Source organism: Salvelinus fontinalis, chromosome 42 (genome assembly GCF_029448725.1).
Source record: "Salvelinus fontinalis isolate EN_2023a chromosome 42, ASM2944872v1, whole genome shotgun sequence".
NCBI lineage: Eukaryota > Metazoa > Chordata > Actinopteri > Salmoniformes > Salmonidae > Salvelinus > Salvelinus fontinalis.
The window spans coordinates 7,547,153-7,567,690 of NC_074706.1; the positions used below are offsets into that span (position 1 = coordinate 7,547,153).

A 20,538-nucleotide genomic window follows, 5' to 3' on the forward strand; every position below is an offset into this window, starting at 1 on the left:
TCAATTCCCACCGATTTTCTTAAATTATGCATGACTTATAATATTACATAAGACGGTCATGATAGGGAACACCAAAACTAAATGCATTGTAGCCAATGTAGGCTATACCCATTATCATTACACACAGTGCTTGGAATGACGAATTCGAATACGTGAGTATTTCGAACCCTCTAACAATGGAATAGAAAAGTATCGAATTATTTTGGATGGACTACAATCTGGCGAAGCCTGTCTATGGCGGCTAGGCACCGCCTACTGGTGAATATGACTCTAAATAAACCACTGATATGCCTTTATCCGTGAAACTGACGCCTGGTATCTTTGATTGCCAGGCTAAACAACCAGTGGACGTCTAGAAAGCAACAACGTTGCTAACACCGTCCGCTGAAGTAGCCAATCGTTGCAGCCGCAGCAAAGCCTATTTGAGCCTAGTACGTCCTCTAACTCTGACAATTTGTGTCTGAGCAGCGATTTCAGCACCGCTTCGCTGTCCACTGACAGGATCACCGAAGGTAAGAAGACTCAAGAATGGCACTTTCTTATTCCACTTTGAATGATTTTAAAACGTCCCTAAAATATTCAGGAACTCAGACAGATTAAGAGTGGTATTTTAAACATCCTTTGTGGTTTAATTAACTCACAAATACATAACCATGTGGGGGTTATTAGGCTAATCGTATTGAATAGACTGGAGTGGAGTCTTCAGACGCACCCTTAGATACTGTGGTAACTCGCTGGAACTCTGTGTCCACAACCCATATGTCAACACATTGTGTCATGTAAGTCGTGCTCTGGTCATGCTCTTGGACAGAGTGGGTATTGTCATGTAGTTGCAGCTTATGCTACTATGATAGGGGGTAGTTTAAACTAAGCAAGTGCTAAGTAGCCTAGTCCACCTGGTATGTTACAGTAAACCTGGGACAAGAGTGTAGCATGCAGAGTTTATTCAAAAAGGCTATTTATTCTACACATAAATATGTGAATCATTATATTGGTGCTTTTAGCTTGAATGCTATTATTGCAGATGAGTGCCAACGTACTGTTGCCTAGTGTTTCATGTAAGTAAAAGCCTACCACTGCCAACGACATGTTGATGTGTTGAATGGCAAATGCATACAATCCTCATGTTCACCTGTGTTTTATGTTATCACACGTTGCTCTGCGTTTCGCATTGGCGCCTTGCGTGCAGTGGAACACTGCGTTCCCAGGTGAATTCTCTCTGTCTCGCCACACTGACAGCCAGCCGTGGCATACTCAGGGGTCTCTATTAACATTTCACATTGGCATTGTAGTCATTTAGCAGACGCTCTGATCCAGAGCGACGTACAGTCAGCGCATTCATCTTAGGATAGCTAGGTGGGACAACCACGTATCACAGGCATATTGACTCTGACGTGCACTGTCATCAACCACCTGTCAGCAAATCACCACCTCGTTAAACATCTCCTAAACGCGCCAGTTAGAGGAGAGGAGCGACGGAGACAGAATCCACTGAGGATACTGTAGCGAGTAACAGGTGTTTCGTTCTCACACATGAACTGACTGAATGAATTAAGACTAAGCTATTATTAGCTGCTAGTGGCTCTGCGTACTGTATCATCCAAGTACTGGGGAAGAGAAGAGCAAATAGACGCCATACTGTCCGATATACAGTCCAGCATGATATTGGGGAAATAGGGAGCGAAGCGTTTAAACGTGTCTGTTGATATAACCTAGTCTTGAGTCTGCAGAGGTTGTGTCCATCGTTACCCACAGGGTTCTTGATTGTCAACGTGACTGTGATTGTACAGGTGTGCAAAGAGGATTTCGTCTTTGTTCATTTTTGTCAGGGCTGGACGACATTATTTAAAGGCTGATATACGTCACTTTTCACAATACTGGCACTGTATTTATAAACTGTTGACCAATCGAGAGCTTGGGACTTTAAGGGTCTATCTGAATTTTTGACAAAATTGGGTTATTGACATAGCCTTGTTCTGTTCAATGTATTCACACTGCTTCACTTTTCCTAAAAAAAAGTTCAGGAGTAACAATGTGCTTTCCTAATTTCTGTACCCCAAACATACAATTATCTGGGTAAGGTCCATTAGTCGAGCAGAGAATTTCAAACACAGATTCAACCACAAAGACTAGGGAGATTTTCCAATGCCTTGCAAAGAAGGGCACCTATTGGTAAAATAAAAAAAGCAGACTTTGAAAATCCCTTTGAACATGGTGTAGTTATTAATTACACTTTGAAGGTACAGTATATCAATACACCCAGTCACTACAAAGATACGGGCGTCCTTTCTAACTCAGTTGCCGGAGAGGAAGGAAACCGCTCAGGAATTTCACCATGAGGCCAATGGTGACTTTAAACAGTTACGGAGTTTAATGGCTGTGATAGGAGAAAACTGAGGATGGATCAACAAAATTGTAGTTACTCCACAATACTAACCTAAATGACAGAGTGAAAAGAAGTGTCACGTTCCTGACCTGGTTTCTGTTGTTTTTGTATGTGTTTAGTTGGTCAGGGCGTGAGTTGGGGTGGGTAGTCTATGTTATGTGTTTTCTATGTTGGGTTAATATGGTTATATTATGATATGGTTCTCAATTAGAGGCAGGTGTTTGACGTTTCCTCTGATTGAGAACCATATTAAGGTAGGCTGTTCTCACTGTTTGTTGGTGGGTGATTGTTCCTGTGTCTGTGTATACCACACGGGACTGTTTCGTTTGTTCGTTCGTTTTAGGTAGTCTGTTCCTGTTTCGTGCGTTCTTCGTGTTCTTATGTAAGTTCGTTTGTTCAGGTCTGTCTACTTCGTTTATTTGTTTTTTAGTTTGTTCAAGTGTTTTCGTGTTTCGTCTTTCATTTAATAAATTCGTTATGTATTCATCACCCGCTGCGCCTTGGTCCGCTCCTTCACCACAAGACGACCGTTACAAGAAGGAAGCCTGTACAGAATAAAAAATATTCTAAAACATGCATCCTGTTGCAATAAGGCACTGAAGTAAAACTGCAAAAAAATTGGGCAAACAAATGTTACTTTATGTCCTGAATACAAAGCATTATGTTTGGGGCAAATCTAACACAACACATCACTGAGTATCATGCCTCATATTTTCAAGCATGGTGGTGGCTGCATCATGTTATGGGTATGCTTGTCATCGGCAAAGACTAGGGAGTTTTTTGGGATGAAAATAAATGCAATAGATCTAAGCGTGGGCAAAATCCTAGAGACAAACCTGGTTCAGTCTGCTTTTCACCAGACACTGGAACACAAGTTCAACGTTCAGCAGGATACTAATTTAGATCACAAGGCCAAATATACACTGGAGTTGCTTACCAAGAAGACATTGAATGTTCTTGATTGCCCTAGAAAATATATGGCAAGATCTGAAAATGTCTGTATAGCAAGAATCAACAGCCAAATTGACAAAGCCTGAAGAATTAAATATTAATAATGTGCAAATATTGTACAATCCAGGTGTGCAAAGCTCTTAGAGACTAGCCCAGAAAGGTGATTCTAACATGTATTGACTCGGGTGTGAAAACTTACGTTAACAAGATATTTCTGTATTTCATTTTCAAAACATTTTCAAAAATGTATAAAAACATGTTTTCACTTTGTCATCATGGGGTATTGTCTGTTGATGGGTGAGGGAAAAACGTTTTTAAATCCATTTTGAATTCAGGCTGTAACAGAACAAAATGTTGAATAAGTCATGTGGTATACCCTAATTCATGTTGTGAGGTTCAAAAGAATACCATATCAAAAAAATTGCTGACACCATTCAAACCAATGAGGGTTCTGAACTTAAAGCCAATTATCTCAGAACCATCTTGTTGCAGATAGAACCTTATCGTCCCAAGATCTCCAAATGTAGATTTAGCTTATTGTTTTGTTGCACAGTATGTTGTAGCCTACCTATCACATGAGAATACCTCAGTTCAGATGCTGGCCTATTCTTCCATGTGTCAAATGAGTTTATCTCTGTTTCTAACTGGATGTGTCTCAACTAAACTAAGGATGGCGTTATGGAAAGCCTAACGATGGAGGATATTGTGGTGAACCATCTGCATTATTAACAGTTAGATTGGGGATACAGTGTCCCTCTGGTTTCATTTCGGTTGCACTTACAAACCATTCCCACAGGTCAACAACATGGTCCTAGGAGGTGTTTGGGTTTCCACTATGCATATTTCCGTAGGTCCACACACAACACAGATCTGACACAACGTGAATGGCGTTATCAGGTGGAAATAGTCAGACACACACACACACACAACCATAAATAATTCAATCTATTCAACTCAATCCATGGCATCTCACACTCTAAGGTCAGGGGTCAGGGAGAAGAGAGAGGAAAGAGTGTGGGTAATCATCCTACCGACTGACATCCTACGCACGACTTAGGTTCTTACTCGATAGTAGTGTGTCAGGGTGAGTGAATGGCTCCTGTAGCCTGTAGGCTAGGGTCTTGTCCCAAATGGCACCCTATTCCCTATGTAGTGCACTTTTTTGCCATAGGACATTAACCACATTAACCCCCCATAAAAACACATTGCGTGCCACCCAAACCTCCACACAATCACATTACACAGTACACAACAACACAATACAATACAATTCACAATCCAGCACCACATTACAAATATACATCCAACCCCTCCTCTCCTGCTGTACAGACAGCTCCCCTGACCCCCCCATACCTCATGAAATATCTCCACACTGTTAATAATTTTATAGAACTCACAATCGACCCTAAGGCAAAGGCAGAGAGAGAGAGGCGGGGGAGAGAGAGAAAGAGCGAGATAGAGAGAGTTTTCATTCTTGTCATCATTTGTTTTGGTAATGTAAATTCCATTACATTTCATGCCAATTAAACCTAATCTTCCAGAAATCAATTAAATTAAATTCCCAGAGTTAGAAGGAAAGGGGGGACTCTACGGCAAAGTGGAGAGAGAGGCAGCATATGACTGGCATATGTAGATCGTGCTGCTGCAAGGTTGCAAAAACCTCTGGTCCTTTGGTGGCTAATTAAACCATACCGCTGTTCTTCCCTTGGTAGTAAGACAACGTGGCTGCAGCGATGTAGAGCCTTTGAAAACATCCCCAGCTTTCATGTGCAGAGCTGATTTAGGCCTAGGAGTCTGAATAATATTACCCAGTGAACATGACCGCGGTCGTACATTTTGTATTTCAGTCGTCTTCAAAAGCATTTGAATTCACCTGGTTGTCGTGAGGAATTGAATTCATTAGACTTGTTGATCATACATGCCAGGCGTCATACTAGAGAATGGGAGGGGTTCAAGAGAAGGACAGAACGTTGTAAAACTCTTTATTAGGTTGTGGACTGGTTCTTCCTGCTGTGCTCCTCTCCTTGGATTGTCCTTGACCTCTGTGACCAGTAACAAACCAACACCGCAGCAGTGTGTATGGCTTCCAGCCAAGTAGTCCTGCAGGACACGTCTCATCGACAGATTGGTGTAGCAGTCTAATGACCGGCTGTAGCTGTAGTATTTATAATGTAGCTTCATGGAGAGTGCATTGTCAGGCAACTAGGCAAAAAAAGCTGCTTTGTGGAAAGAAGAGGACTTGGTGTCATTAGTCTATACTTAATGCCCGAGGAGGTGTCACGACTTCTGCCGAAGTCGTTGCCTCTCCTTGTCCGGGCGGTGTTCGGCGGTCGACTTCACCGGTCTTCTAGCCATCATCGATCCATTTTTCATTTTCCATTGGTTTTGTCTTGTCTTCCCACACACCTGTTGTCAATCCCATTCATTACCTGTTGTGTATTTAACCCTCTGTTTCCCTTCATGTGTTTGTCAGAGATTGTTTTATGTCAAGTGTTGTTTTATTAGTGTATAGGTGTGCGATGGGTCCTTGTACCCATTTTATTTTGATATATGTATATTACTCGTGTTTGGAGCATGTCATGGACGTTTATTAAAAGTCTCCATATACACTTCGTTTACTCTCCTGCGTCTGACTTCCCTGCCACCTATACACACGACGTTGACAGAATCTCTGACCAACACATGAAGGGAAACAGAGGGTTAAATACACAACAGGTAATGAATGGGATTGACAACAGGTGTGTGGGAAGACAAGACAAAACCAATGGAAAATGAAAAATGGATCGATGATGGCTAGAAGACCGGTGAAGTCGACCGCCGAACACCGCCCGGACAAGGAGAGGCAACGACTTCGGCAGAAGTCGTGACAGGAGGTGCGGTATATGGCCAATATACCACGGCTAAGGGCTGTTCTTATGCACGACCAGTAATTTTTTTTTTTGTTGTCATACCCATGGTATACTGTCTGATATACCACAGCTTTCAGCCAATCAGCATTCAGGGCTCAAACCACCTGTTTTATAGTTATGATTGTATCATTTGTACTCTGAATGGATTGCTTTACTCTTTCAGTAAGGATGAGCAACATACACCTCTCTTTCTCACTCTGTTCTCCCTCTCCCCACCTCTCCCCCATCTCTCTTTTCTCTCCCTCAAGCAGTGCTCAGTGCTACTTCAGTTGAACAGCCTTCTTGAGTCTGTCTCCATCGCCTAGGTAACACTGCACCAAGTTTCCTCTCTGTCTCTCACCCCCGCAGCCGAGGGTGCTGGGATGTGAGTCCGATCACGGACATAGTCGTGGCATCACTGAACAAACCCACCTACACATCCGTCCACCTCTCCTCCACCCATGTCCACCACATGACACACTTTGAATAATACATATACCATTAAGTGACTTACAGTCATGCGTACATACATGTTTTTTAACATATGGGTGGTCCGGGGAATCAAACCCCCTATCATGGCGTTGCAAGCACTATGCTCTACCAACTGAGTTACCACTTGACTCTCCATCTAATCCATTCATTCATTACTTGAAGGTACATTTGTCATTCTCCTGCTAATTAGAGACGAGTGTGTCTCTAGTCATTACCGTATCAACTGTCCTGTCCACACACACACACACACACACACACACACACACACACACACACACACACACACACACACACACACACACACACACACACACACACACACACACACACACACACACATACATACATGGATGCCACAGGAGGTTGGTGGCGACTTAATTGGGGAGGACGGGCTTGTGGTAATGGCTGGAATGGTATCAAACATATGGGTTCTACGTGTTTGATGCCATTCTATTTGCTCCGAATGCACAGTCCCACTCACACACAAACACTCTCTCTCTCTCTCTCTCTCTCTCTCTCTCTCTCTCTCTCTCTCTCTCTCTCTCTCTCTCTCTCTCTCTCTCTCTCTCTCTCTCTCTGTCTCTGTCTCTGTCTCTGTCTCTCTCTCTCTCTCTCTCTTCAAATTCAAATTCAAGCTGCTTTATTGGCATGAAAAACATTGTATCAATATTGCCAAAGCAACAATGTATACAATATACATTGTAATAAAATTATAAACAATAACAAACAATAATCTAAAATGGCAGTAAATAATAATACAAAATTAAATACAAAAATAAATAAATGGTAACAGTCAATAGTAGAATGTATTGTAATAAATATAAAAATATAAATATGGAAAATAAAACTATAACTAACTTATAACTAAATAACGGTCATCTTCACCATTACATCAGTACTACAACTACTATCATCATTACCACTACTACCACCACCACCATCACGAAACTGCTATCATTACCATTACCACCCATACCATTACTACTTGGAATGATAAACAACAAAAATAATAGTAATAACAATAACAGTAATAACAATAATAGTAATAATAAGTAAGTTACTGCTTACTATGCAGATGTTACTATTCAGTGTCCCTCAGGCTATGGTAGGCAAATACATATTTGGCTGCAAGAGGAACCATTGCTCCTTCGCCCATGAGTATTTTTAGTTTTTCCACTGGGTTTAATAAGTTAAAATTTGGAATAAATGTAGTCATTTCTGTGAATATTGAATCTCCTTGTGAGGAATATTTATCACAGTAAAGGAGAAAGTTTATCTCTGTCTCTACCTCCCCTGTCATGCTGTGACCACATACACGCTGCTCTTTGGGTAGCCATGTCTTTATGTCTGCCGGTTTCTATTGCCAATCGGTGGTCACTCAGCCTGTACTTGGTTAGGATCTGTCTCTGCTTCGTATCTCTGTCAGAGTAGAGATAATCAGCCAATTCATATTCTCTGTTTAGGGTCAGATAGCAATTTAGTCGGCTTTGGGATTTTGTTTTGTTTTACAATGTTGTTAATATGAGTCTTTGATTGGTTCATGATTTTGTTTATTGGAATTATTTCTTTTGAATCAGTGCTGGTGTCAGCTTGGTTGGTTAGGTCCAACACCAGCTGACTGAGAGGGCTCATTTCTGGGCTCAGCTCTTGGGTTTGAAGTGCTTTAAATTGCAGACTTGAATTTGGACTTGAATTTAAATGTAGCCAAAAACTGTTATGATCTTTTCTGTATTTTCATTATTACTGGAAAGCGGCCCAATTCTGCCCAACACGCATTAGTTGGTGTATTTCTCTGGATTTGTAGGATTTTCCAACAGAATTCTGCATGTAGGGCTTCAATTAGATGTTTGTCCCACATTTTAAAGTCCAGTTTATTGAGTGGCCCCCAAACCTCACTTCCGTAAAGAGCTATTGGTAGGATTACACTGTCAAATATTTTGGTCCAAATTCTAATTGGGATGTTGATTTTGAATAATTTCATTTTTATTGCATACAATGCTCTGCGGGCTTTTTCTTTTCGTGCATTCACTGCCATATTAAAGTCTCCCGATGCAGATATGGTTAGACCAAGGTAGGTGTAATTTTTAGTGTGTACAATTATGGTGTTGTTCAGGGTGAATTTATATTTGTGTTTCTGACATATGTTTTTTTTGTGGAAAATCATGATCTTTGTTTTTTGGAAATTTTCTGCCAGGGCCCAATTATGGCAATATTGCTCTAGAATATTAATGTTCTGTTGAAGACCTTCTTTGGTTGGTGATAGAAGTACCAAGTCATCAGCATATAGCAGGTATAGCATATAGCAGGCCCCCTGTGGCTCAGCAGGTCCCGTGTGGCTCAGTTGGTAGAGCATGGCCCTTGCAACGCCAGGGTTCTGGGTTCGATTCCCACGGGGGGCCAGTACAAAAAAGTATGAATGTATATACTTGTAAGTCGCTCTGGATAAGAGCGTCTGCTAAATGACTTAAATGTAATGTAAATGTATTTCACCTCTGTGTCAGATAGTGTGAGTCCTGGGGCTGGAGAATGGTCCAACATGTCTGCTGATTCATTGATATAAATGTTGAAAAGATTTGGACTCAAACTGCAGGCTTCACACCTCGACGTTGTGAAAAGAATTCTGTTCTTTGGTTTTGGATTTTTATTGCACACTTGTTTTCTGTGTACATACATTTTATCAAGTCATACACCTTACCACCAAGCCCACTTTGGAGAATTTTGTAGAATAGCCCTTCGTGCCAAATAGAATCAAATGCTTTTTTAAAGTCAACAAAGCAAGCAAAGATGTTGCCCTCTTATTTTGGGTGGACGTGTTTATTAATTAGTGTGTGTAAGGTGTATATATGGTCAGTCTCTTTCTCTCTCTCTTTCTCGCTCTCTGTAAAATATCATACAAGGACCCTCCAAGCCCCCTCAACCAACCTCAGATCCTCAGATTAGTTTAGAGACCAATCCCGTACTCAAAGTCAGGTATATCTCGATCTCCAGCATCCTGTCTTTTTCCACCATCATTGTCATGCAGATTGAGGCTTTCTAATAGAGATCGCTAGCCTCTCTAGACTCAGTGAGGGATCTCTCCACTGTGTCCTCATCAGCAGGGGCCATTACGCTGATTGCATTGTCACCATTATCTGACGGAGGAGAGAGCCAGCTACACAGGAGACTGGAGCTGGGGATGACAAGGGGGGACGGTGGGTCCCTGCTAGAGGTTGTGCCGGGTTAGTTAGGTGGTTTGAGGTGTGGGGGAGGTGGACACTGGGCTGTACACTGAGTCAGAGAGAGAATGGAGGAAGACAACTAACATGACTGGGTGTGGGTGAGGTGTGCAGTCAGGGGGTTAGGGCGAGGAAGTGTGTGTTGTTTACGTTACGCTCCTGAGTGTGTGTAGGTACTTGTATGTTTGTGCGTGTGTGTGTGTGCATTGTGCATAGGTGTGTATAGGTAGGGGATTTATCATCATGGTACATGAGTAGGTTCACAGATGTATGTGTGTATTGGGGTGTGTGTGTGTGTGTGTGTGTGTGTGTGTGTGTGTGTGTGTGTGTGTGTGTGTGTGTGTGTGTGTGTGTGTGTGTGTGTGTGTGTGTGTGTGTGTGTGTGTGTGTAGGAGGGGGAGTTATAAGGCACGTCATTTTAATACAGGGAGCTGCAGTTGCCTGGCTACCGGCGGGGGCTGCACTTGTCTCCCACACACACACAACTACGCTGCACCAGTCAATGAGTGCACACACACACATACACACACAGTCATACACACACGCACACATACACACACTCCTCCGTCTCTATCTCTGAGACGTACACACAAGGTTCCTCTCTCTTCACTCGCCGGCTCTGTCTTCGCTGTGACAACATCACCACACCTCAGCTCTGTAAGCTTAGCTAGCTACCTTCGCTCTAACAGAGAGCCTTGTCAATCTGTTAGCTAGCTACCTTCGCTCTAACAGAGAGCCTTGTCAATCTGTTAGCTAGCGAGAGCCTTGTCAATCTGTTAGCTAGCTACCTTCCCTGTAACAGAGAGCTTTGTTAATCTGTAAACTAGCTACCTTCCCTGTAACAGCAAGCCTTGTTAATCTTGCTTTGGAGAGACTAGAGGGTGAAGGGATCCTTCTGGAAAATGGACACAGACAATCTGGAGTGGTACACTAAGAACGATGCCGACGTGAAGGTAGGGAAAAGAGGGGAGGAGAGAGAAGGGGGGGAGTCAAGCTGTGTTTTGTCTATGCGTTTTGTCTATGTGTTTTGTCTATGTGTTTTGTCTATGTGTTTTGTCTATTTGTTTTGTCTATGTACGAGCTCACGGGTTCTGTTATGTTCTGTTTCTGTCTGGTTTGTAGCATGAGACAGATTATGATCTACAGGACTTTAATGAGGACCAGCCAGCCTTTTGATACAGGATGCAGGGAACTGTCACCTGTTATAAAGCGAAGGGCGCAAGGGTAGACGGTATCCTAAGGTTTAAGAGTAGTGGAACTGGCACGAAAGTTGAGTGTACAACTTTCTGTCAGACAGGACACAATGTGTGCTTTCTGATGGTGTCAAGTCTACTTACCTTGATATTACTAAAGGTGTCCCACAGGGGTCGATTTTGGGACCTGTCCGCTTTACTATTTATATAAATAATATTGGTCTATCTGCAAAGACCTGTAACGTTCATCTGTATGCAGATTTCACTGTTCTGTACACTACTGCTGCTACGGCTGACCAGGCTATGTTGGAGCTGCAATCTGATTTTGTCGCCTTGCAGAAGGACCTTGTTGATTTAAAATTGGTACCTAATGCCGGAAAAACTAAATGTATGCTGTTTTTTAATTCTCGTAGAAATATTTGTGATGGCTTACACATTTATGCATCGGATGGTTCTTTCATCGAGCAGGTTCCCGCCTATAATTATCTGGGCTTTTGGATTGACAGTAATTTGACGTTTAAAAAACGTACGGTGACACCATTTATCTGAATGCAGCAGCAACTACTCTTAAACCTTTGGATGCCGTCTACCACAGCGCCCTTCACTTTATCACAAGTTACAGTTTTACTACGTATCACTGCATCCTGTATCAAAAGGTTGGCTGGTCCTCATTAGAGTCGCCTAGATCATGTCATTACTCCCTTTTTGCTTACTAAGCTAGCATATTGAGCAACAACCGTCCTGGTATAGGGACACCGATCCCGTAGAGGTTCCAACCTACCAAACGTACTGTTCAAAATGTAAAATGTGCGACACCAAACCCGTTCACAGGGATGGTTAACTCTCAAGGTTCCACTAGTACTTATCGATCTAGGTAAATCCTCCTTCAGTTTCAGTCCACCCCATTTTTTGGAATAGCCTACAAAACTCCCTACATGTACTCTCTGACGCCTGTAGGGCTGTTCAGAACTTGAATGTTGAATGAATCTGATGATAATTGAAACTGTTTGGATTTAATGTAAATAATTGTATTTGTGGCGTTTGAAGCTGCAGTGTTGATTCTGTCATTTGTAGTTTATTTTATTTGTATTGATCATTTTGAATTTGTTGCATTGTTGTCCTCAGGGCACCATGGCAAATGAGACTCTGGTCTCTAAGGGTTCCCCTGAATAAACAACAGTTCAATACAAAAAAAATAGAAGAGAGAGAGAGAGAGACAGAGAGAGAGAGCGAGAGACAGAGAGACAGAGAGACAGAGAGACAGAGAGACAGAGAGACAGAGAGACAGAGAGACAGAGAGAGACAGAGAGACAGAGAGAGACAGAGAGAGACAGAGAGAGACAGAGAGAGAGAGAGAGAGAGAGAGAGAGAGAGAGAGAGAGAGAGAGAGAGAGATGTAAATAGGGGTGTGTGCCTCTGTGTGATACCAACATACATGCTGGAGTTTTCACTGATTCATGTACAACATCTCTGGAATCTGTTTGGTTACAAAGTGACTGGCACTCCATGTGAAATGTCAAACTACGTTTCTTATCAGTACGCGTTTCAGGCTACCGCGCTGTTATTGTGAGAATGGTCTGTTACGGCTGACTAGTAAGCCATTTCAATGTGTTATCAGTTCTGAAATGCAAGACTGATGTACATGAGAACAGAACATGTTTTAGACCTGAACGTATCCCTCAATCCATGAATAAGAATCACAGAGCATTGCCTGTGTTCTGGTGTAGTCCATCTCTTCCTCTTCTCTGTGTGTCGCAGGTAAAGATGTCCCAGGTGAAACAGGTGGGCCTGCTGGCTGCCGGGTGCCAGCCCTGGAACAAAGATGTGTGTGCTGCCAGTGAAGACCGGTTCGCTTACTGTGCAACACTTGCTATATATGTCTACCAGGTAATTAGCTTGGCAAACACCGGTGTGTGTGTGTGTGTGTGTGTTTGTGTGCGTCTGTGTGCCTCTCGTCTCTCTTTGCGTGTGCTCTCTCACTTCCCTGCCGAAAGGACATTCAAAAGAGATGTCTAATCTTCAAGTGATTTCTGTCATTGACGTTTTCCTCATCTATCGTTATCTGTGCCACGCCATCTGTTTACATATGCAACACCAATGCCAATGTGTTCCTCATCGTTCCCATCTGCACCCATGCAGTTGGACCACCGATACAATGAGTTCAAGCTTCGAGCCATCATGTCAGAGCACAAGAAGACCATCACGGCCATATCGTGGTGCCCACACAACCCTGAGGTGTTTGCCAGCGCCAGCGCTGACAACCTGCTCATCATCTGGAACGTGGCAGAGCAGAAGATTGTGGCCAGGCTGGATAACACCAAAGGTACTGATAATGAACTATGCCCAGTGGAGGCAGATGTACAGGGGAGTGGGTGGGCCAGAGGGGGGTGTTCAGTAGGGAGAAAACGTTTTGAAACAGAGTGAAACAAGGTGGAGCAGAAAGCTGTGGCCGGACTAGATAACACCAAATGTACTGAGCTATAGAGACACGTGGTCTGTATAACGCAAAAGATATTGGTTCTGATCAATCATCAGAATGGAAATGAGGAATGACTGTGGACCAGTGGTAAGGGAGTTTACCTGGGAGTAGGCTCCTCTTTAGACACTACTGATGAGAGACGTGTCAGAGAGGCTAGAGAGAGTAGGTTCTGTTGCCTTGGGAGGGTGACTCAGTGTAGTGAAGTGTTTGTGTGCTTAGTAATGTCATTAGGACTGGCTATTGTTGCTGCTACACTGACTCCTATCAGGAGGGAGATGGCTGACGGCTGGGAGGTTTGGTGTTATTTGTTTTTCTAGGAGAGAGAGAGTGTGTGTGTGGGTGGGTGGGTGGTGGGGTGAATGTGTGTGTTTGGTTGTGTGTGTGTTTTCTTTGTGTGTGTGTGTGTGTGTGTGTGTGTGTGTGTGTGTGTGTGTGTGTGTGTGTGTGTGTGTGTGTGTGTGTGTGTGTGTGTGTGTGTGTGTGTGTGTGTGTGTGTGTCTCTAACCCTTGTGTACCATCACCCAGGCATCCCAGCGTCTCTGAGCTGGTGCTGGAACGCAGGTGACGGCGTGGCGTTTGTGTCCCACCGGGGCCCTCTCTACCTGTGGGCAATCAGCGGGCTGGACGCCGGCGTCACCATCCACAAGGAGGCACACAGCTTCCTGTCCGACATCTGTCTGTTCCGCTGGCACCCCGTCAAGAAGGGCAAGGTGGTGTTTGGACACACGGACGGGAGCCTCTCCATCTTCCAGCCAGGTAAGACTAAGGCTGCATCTCAAAAGTGTAAAGATAGTCTAGACTGAGGCTGCATCTCAATAGTCTATAGATAGTCTAGACTGAGGCTGCATCTCAATAGTCTAAAGATAGTCTAGACTGAGGCTGCATCTCAATAGTCTATAGATAGTCTAGACTGAGGCTGCATCTCAATAGTCTATAGATAGTCTAGACTGAGGCTGGATCTCAATAGTCTATAGATAGTCTAGACTGAGGCTGCATCTCAATAGTCTAAAGATAGTCTAGACTGAGGCTGCATCTCAATAGTCTAAAGATAGTCTAGACTGAGGCTGCATCTCAATAGTCTAAAGATAGTCTAGACTGAGGCTGCATCTCAATAGTCTATAGATAGTCTAGACTGAGGCTGCATCTCAATAGTCTATAGATAGTCTAGACTAAGGCTGCATCTCAATAGTCTATAGATAGTCTAGACTGTGGCTGAGTCTCAATTGTCAAAAGTGGCTTCCTCTCTTTGTCTTATCTCCTTCATTTGCACTGATGTGAAAGAACTGGGCATGCGTTTCCTTATTACAAACACTTTTATGAGTCATTTAGCTAGCAGACACTCTTATCCAGAGTGACTTACAATCATTTTAGTCGGGAAAACAACCACATTATAATTTTGCAAGTGCAGATGTAGGATCTAAATTTGAGACAGTTTGCTATAGCAGGAAATTAATCCTGCAGCAACAGGAAATGTGAATTATTATGTGGATTATAATTAATGGATATATTTGTAGAGGTCGCAAATTTTTTTGTTAGGGCAAATCAAGACTGACATTTTAAAGTGAAAATCACATACTATAGAAGCCTTTTAAAACCTTGAATACACTACACGTTTGCATTTCCTGCTGTGCAGGAAAATTCTCAGCAACAAGAGTGATCAAATTAAGATCTTACTTCTGCAGACCCTTCTTCGAAATAGCTGCTACCAGCAGAATCAGTGCCAGGAAGAAAAAACACAACCTTTAAATATGTATTTATTGACTGTTTCTTCCACATGGGAACCTTTATTTGGTACCTCCAGGTATTTCATTAGGGGCTGTGGTGACTTTATTTAGTCAGTTGATGCAGCAGGCCTCCTCTCCTGTCCTAGGATCTAAAAACCAGAAGCACGTGTTGCGCCCGGAGTCTTTAGAGGGGACGGATGAGGAGGACCCGGTCTCAGCGTTGGAGTGGGATCCCCTGTCTACAGACTACCTCCTAGTGGCTAACCTGCATAATGGCATCCGAATGGTAGACTCAGAGGGGCTCACCTGTGTCACTACCTTCAGCTTCCCCAGTTCAGCTGCCTCTGTACAGTGTCTGGCCTGGGTCCCCAGTGCACCCGGCATGTTCATCACTGGAGGTAAGGACATATTGGGGTGGGGTTTACGGGTAGGGTACAATGGGTTAGGGTGCAGGGTGTAGGGGGAGGGGAAAGCTGGGTCCCCAGCGCCCCTGGCATGTTCATCACTAGAGGTAAAGAAATGGGGGTGGGGTTTATGGGGTAGGATATAAGGGGTAGGGTACTGGGGGGTTAAGGTAAGGTCACAGCCCTGGGTTTGTTCTTTACATGAGGTAGGGTATGTTTATCAGTGTAGGTAGCTAGAGGTCAGGTGTGTAAGGCTCAGGCCTTTAGAACTTGGGTCAATACCACTGTTCTAACGTGTTCCTTCTGTTTCCAGATTCTCAAGTTGGTGTGTTGAGGATATGGAACGTGTCCAGATCTACACCTCTGGACAACTTCAAACTGAAGATGACCGGCTTCCATGCTTTACATGTGTTAAACTCTCCCCCAGCCAAGAAATGTAAGCATCTGACACACTACTGACACATTAGCTCTGGTAATCCACAGATGAAGGTAGAATCCACAGTCTGCAGCACACTCTTAGAAAAAAAGGTGCAATCTACAGCTGTCCCAATAGGAGAACCCTTTGAAGAACCCTTTTTGGTTCGAGGTAAAACCGTTTTGTTTCAAGGCATAATCCTTTTGGGTTCCATGTACAACCCTTTCCACAGAGAGAGTTGTATATGGAACCCAATAGGGTTCTACCTAGAACCAAAAAGGGTTCCACTATACTGACAGCCGAAGAACCCTTTTGGGTCCCTTTTTTCTAAAAGTGTACAATAACTTCAGGGTTTTGGATATGAATGACTGATCTTGTGAAATAAGATTGCTGTATCTCTTGGAAAAACTGTAACTTTTCCATAGCATAGTGTATTCTTTCCCCATTCATGCTATCTCCTGACCCCTCCTGGCCCCGCCATTATTTGCCTCCCACCCTCTTTTCAGCCTTGAGCTCCATCTCCCCGACAAAGAACCACTACACATCATCCACCAGTGAGGCTGTTCCTCCTCCTACTCTATCCCAGAACCAGGCCTTCTCCCTCCCCCCGGGCCACGCTGTCTGCTGCTTCATGGATGGAGGGGTTGGGCTCTACGACATGGGAGCCAAGAAGTGGGACTTCCTACGAGACCTGGTGAGGGAGGGAGGGGAAGAGATTGGGGGAGGGGGGTGAAAAGAAGGGAGGACAAGTGGGGAGGGAGGTAGGGAAATTGGGATGATCCTAAGGGCATTCTTCTATTTCTTGTTTGTGTCTGCATTTCTGTTGTACATAACTCCCAATCCAGTTCATGTTGAAGAAGACCTGACTATGAAACAATATGTTGTTCTCAGGGTCATGTTGAGACCATATTTGACTGTAAGTTCAAGCCAGATGACCCCAACCTGTTGGCGACAGCTTCGTTTGACGGGACCATTAAGGTGTGGGACATCAACACCCTCACGGCAGTTAATACGTCTCCCGGCAACGAGGGTGTGGTCTACTCTCTGTCCTGGGCTCCTGGTAAGACATGGGGAGAGAACACACACAGACCATAATACTTTGGGTGTTTCTCAATATGCATTTGAGCGTGTTCCACACTCTCGTGCTCCGAGTGCATTCTCCGAGGATGTTCTTGTGAGGACGAGAGTATGGAGAACGCATAAACCATGACATTTGAGAAGCACTCCCCCTACTGTAGTACTTCACGCTGCACCTCCCCATTCAGTGAACCTTCTTCCAGCCAGGTCAATGGCAACAATGGAGACGAAGCAAGATATACACAAAGCAAATGTTTTACGTCATAACTATCAGCTAGCTATATGTGAATCGTAATGATCTAGCTAACCAGATAGTTTAACAGGTAAAAATTACCTAAAACAAATGTTATGCAAGGTTGATGTCAACTCTTCGTCGGTAGCTCGCTACCAATTCTTTGTGGCTATCTAGCTAGCTAACAGTAGTAGCTAACAAGTCCCCCTATTGAATTACTAGGCTTGCTGTCTCTGCACAGTACAGTGGATGTTGTAGGCAGGTAAACATGCCAAAAATAACACAGTATGCATTTCTTAATGTATCAAGAAAAAACATAGGAGTCAGTTTATTTTCTCTCGCTTCAGCTCAAATAATGGCCATTGGTTTCAAGACTTTTGCGTGTTTTTTTACATGCTTGCGTCATATTTCTGTGCACACTTTCCATTGAAGCTTGCGTCTATGCACACGTCGAAATATGTACAAATGGAGTACGCAGCCGAGAAGTGCCCGCATGTCCCGTTTCGCATACTTTGATATGCGCTCATAGTCCAACCTTCCCATGCTCTAATTCAAAACACCATTTATATACCATAATTCATCATGTTGACTTTTATTGTGAAAACTGCTCTGCTGGTGATGAATAGATGTTTTATGAACACCTTAAGTATATATTTTCAAGTAAAGTGTTACCTTGAGTTCTTTCCCATGAATAATGATTTACTGAATATAAATTAAGAAGTCAACATAATGCATTTTTTGTTATGATTCAAACCAAGTTATGAAATATGTTGCGCTTTCTTGCGTTCGTTCATTTGGAAGTCGTAAATATGTCTCTTGTTATCTTCGTGTGTGTTCTTCGAAAGGAGACCTGAACTGCATAGCCGGAGCCACGTCCCGGAACGGTGCATTCATCTGGGATGTGAAGAAAGGGAAGATGATCACACGATTCAATGAGGTACGTCAACAACCCTGACCAAAAACATGACAGTCATAAGGGCTTTTCACACTACTGAGCCGAACCGAGCTAAACCTAACCAAGCTGTACTGAGCTAGCCTGGTTACGCATCCACTAGCCAGCGCAGTTTGTTCGGGTCGGCATGAATATTTTTTTTGATGTCACAGCCTTTTTGTTCCCTTGTGTACTCAACAGCATGGGAATAATGGTATCTTCTGTATCGCATGGAGCCATAAGGACTCTAAAAGAATAGCCACATGTAGTGGCGACGGCTTTTGCATCATTAGGACCATCGACGGCAGGGTCTTACACAAGTACAAGCACCCTGCTGCTGTGTTCGGTTGTGACTGGAGCCAGAATAACAAGTAAGAGTCCAGTTGTGTAGTTCACCTTTCATACTGTATAACAAGTATACTGGAAGATGTAGTTAGTTACCTATATTCTACTAGATCTTATATCCTTTCTCTGTCTGTCTGTCCGTCTGTCCGTCTGTCCGTCTGTCCGTCCGTCCGTCTCTGTATCTATCCTTCTCTTTCTCTCACTCTTTTTGTCTCTCTCTCTCTCTCCATTCCCAGAGACATGATAGCCACGGGTTGTGAGGATAAAAACGTACGTGTGTACTACCTGGCCACCAGTTCTGACCAGCCACTCAAGGTGTTCACGGGTCACCTGGCCAAGGTGTTCCACGTGCGCTGGTCTCCTCTCCGAGAGGGTATTCTCTGCAGTGGCTCAGATGACGGGTACATGCAGTACATTAATACATTATTCATATATGTTCTTTCACTGAGTCTCACAGCACATTGCATTAGGGTAATTTATCACATCCACCAATGTGTAACAGTACCTGAATAATGCATGGTAAACACTTTGTGCTGATACACAGATACTCATGGTAGTTATTTGATATGCTACCATTATCAATACAGATGCCATTTTTTTGACTAGTCACTCTATTATGTATGTGGGAGTCCGCATATAATATCTCTCTCTCTCTCTCTCTCTCTCTCTCTCTCTCTCTCTCTCTCTCTCTCTCTCTCTCTCTCTCTCTCTCTCTCTCTCTCTCTCTCTCTCTCTCTCTCTCTCTCTCTCTCTCTCTCTCTCTCTCTCTCTCTCTCGCTCTCTAGGACTGTGCGTATCTGGGATTATACCCAGGATGCCTGTATCAACGTGCTGAGTGGTCACACGGCGCCGGTCCGAGGCCTGATGTGGAACACGGAGGTGCCCTACCTGCTGACCAGCGGCAGCTGGGACTACACCATTAAAGTCTGGGACACCAGGGACGGAACCTGCCTGGACACCTGCTACGACCACGGCGCTGATGTTTATGGTACCGGTCCTCAGTAATGAATCAGGAACACCACACTGCAGCCATCATCAAATCGACTCAGCCACGGGCCCAGGATCATTTCTAGACTGCAAACTGACCACCAGAAGCCCAAACATATAATATTTGACAAAAGAAATTATCATCTCAAACCTTGCTGGGGTTTTCATACAATCACATATCTCTCTCTATTATGCGTGGGAATCAAAATTCAAATCACTTGGAGCTGATTTGCTGGTGTTTTCACAGCCTTTTATGTCCAACAAGAAAACATCCCAAAATTTCATATAGAGGGGGGGGGGGGGGGGGGGGGGGGGGGGGGGGCTGGTGGGGGGTTTTTTCACAAACTTTGGGGGCCAAATAAAATCATCTGCGGACCACCAGTTGGGGAAACTTGCTATGCTTTATAGAGGTCACTGAATGTGAAATGAAATATATGGTACTGTTTCTACACTGACACTGTGTCTGCAATGCTGTAACCTGATCTGATTCCTCCAGGCCTGACCTGCCACCCCAGCCGTCCGTTCACCATGGCCTCATGTTCCCGGGACTCTACGGTCAGGTTGTGGTCCCTCACTCCGCTCATCGCTCCGCTCCTGGTCAACGTCCTGGCTGACCACAGCTGGGACGACATCATCGGCAACACGGGTCAGTCAAATGTTTACGATACTGAAGAAATGTTTTGTGTAGAACATGTACAGTGGCACGTAAACACCCTTTTTTTGTGCCGGCGTTTACCAACCTTTCGCTGAAAAAATGCATTGAAAATACAGGGAGCGTTACTTTACTCACCGCGAACTGCGGTTAGCGTTTGCGCGTAC

The 20,538-nt window shown here is 43.8% G+C and overlaps 1 protein-coding gene across 5 annotated transcripts in view; it reads left to right on the top strand.

Annotated features, from left to right (window-relative positions):
* The first annotated feature begins 413 nt into the window (after window positions 1-413).
* The window catches only part of LOC129840949 (WD repeat-containing protein 17-like), a 34,929-nt gene continuing 14,804 nt past the window's right edge, over window positions 414-20,538 (top strand). For 2 of the 5 annotated variants that reach the window (XM_055909005.1, XM_055909006.1), the window contains exons 1-13: window positions 10,393-10,885; window positions 12,884-13,012; window positions 13,265-13,448; window positions 14,130-14,360; window positions 15,475-15,726; window positions 16,046-16,168; window positions 16,654-16,841; window positions 17,039-17,207; window positions 18,302-18,393; window positions 18,589-18,758; window positions 18,969-19,133; window positions 19,518-19,720; window positions 20,216-20,365. In XM_055909005.1, coding sequence (XP_055764980.1) covers window positions 10,835-10,885; window positions 12,884-13,012; window positions 13,265-13,448; window positions 14,130-14,360; window positions 15,475-15,726; window positions 16,046-16,168; window positions 16,654-16,841; window positions 17,039-17,207; window positions 18,302-18,393; window positions 18,589-18,758; window positions 18,969-19,133; window positions 19,518-19,720; window positions 20,216-20,365 — 2,107 coding nt within the window. In that variant the 5' untranslated portion in view covers window positions 10,393-10,834. Of the gene's footprint in view, window positions 513-10,391; window positions 10,886-12,883; window positions 13,013-13,264; window positions 13,449-14,129; window positions 14,361-15,474; window positions 15,727-16,045; window positions 16,169-16,653; window positions 16,842-17,038; window positions 17,208-18,301; window positions 18,394-18,588; window positions 18,759-18,968; window positions 19,134-19,517; window positions 19,721-20,215; window positions 20,366-20,538 lie in introns of those variants that run through there. The other 3 variants (XM_055909007.1, XM_055909003.1, XM_055909004.1) reach the window with 3 other exon arrangements.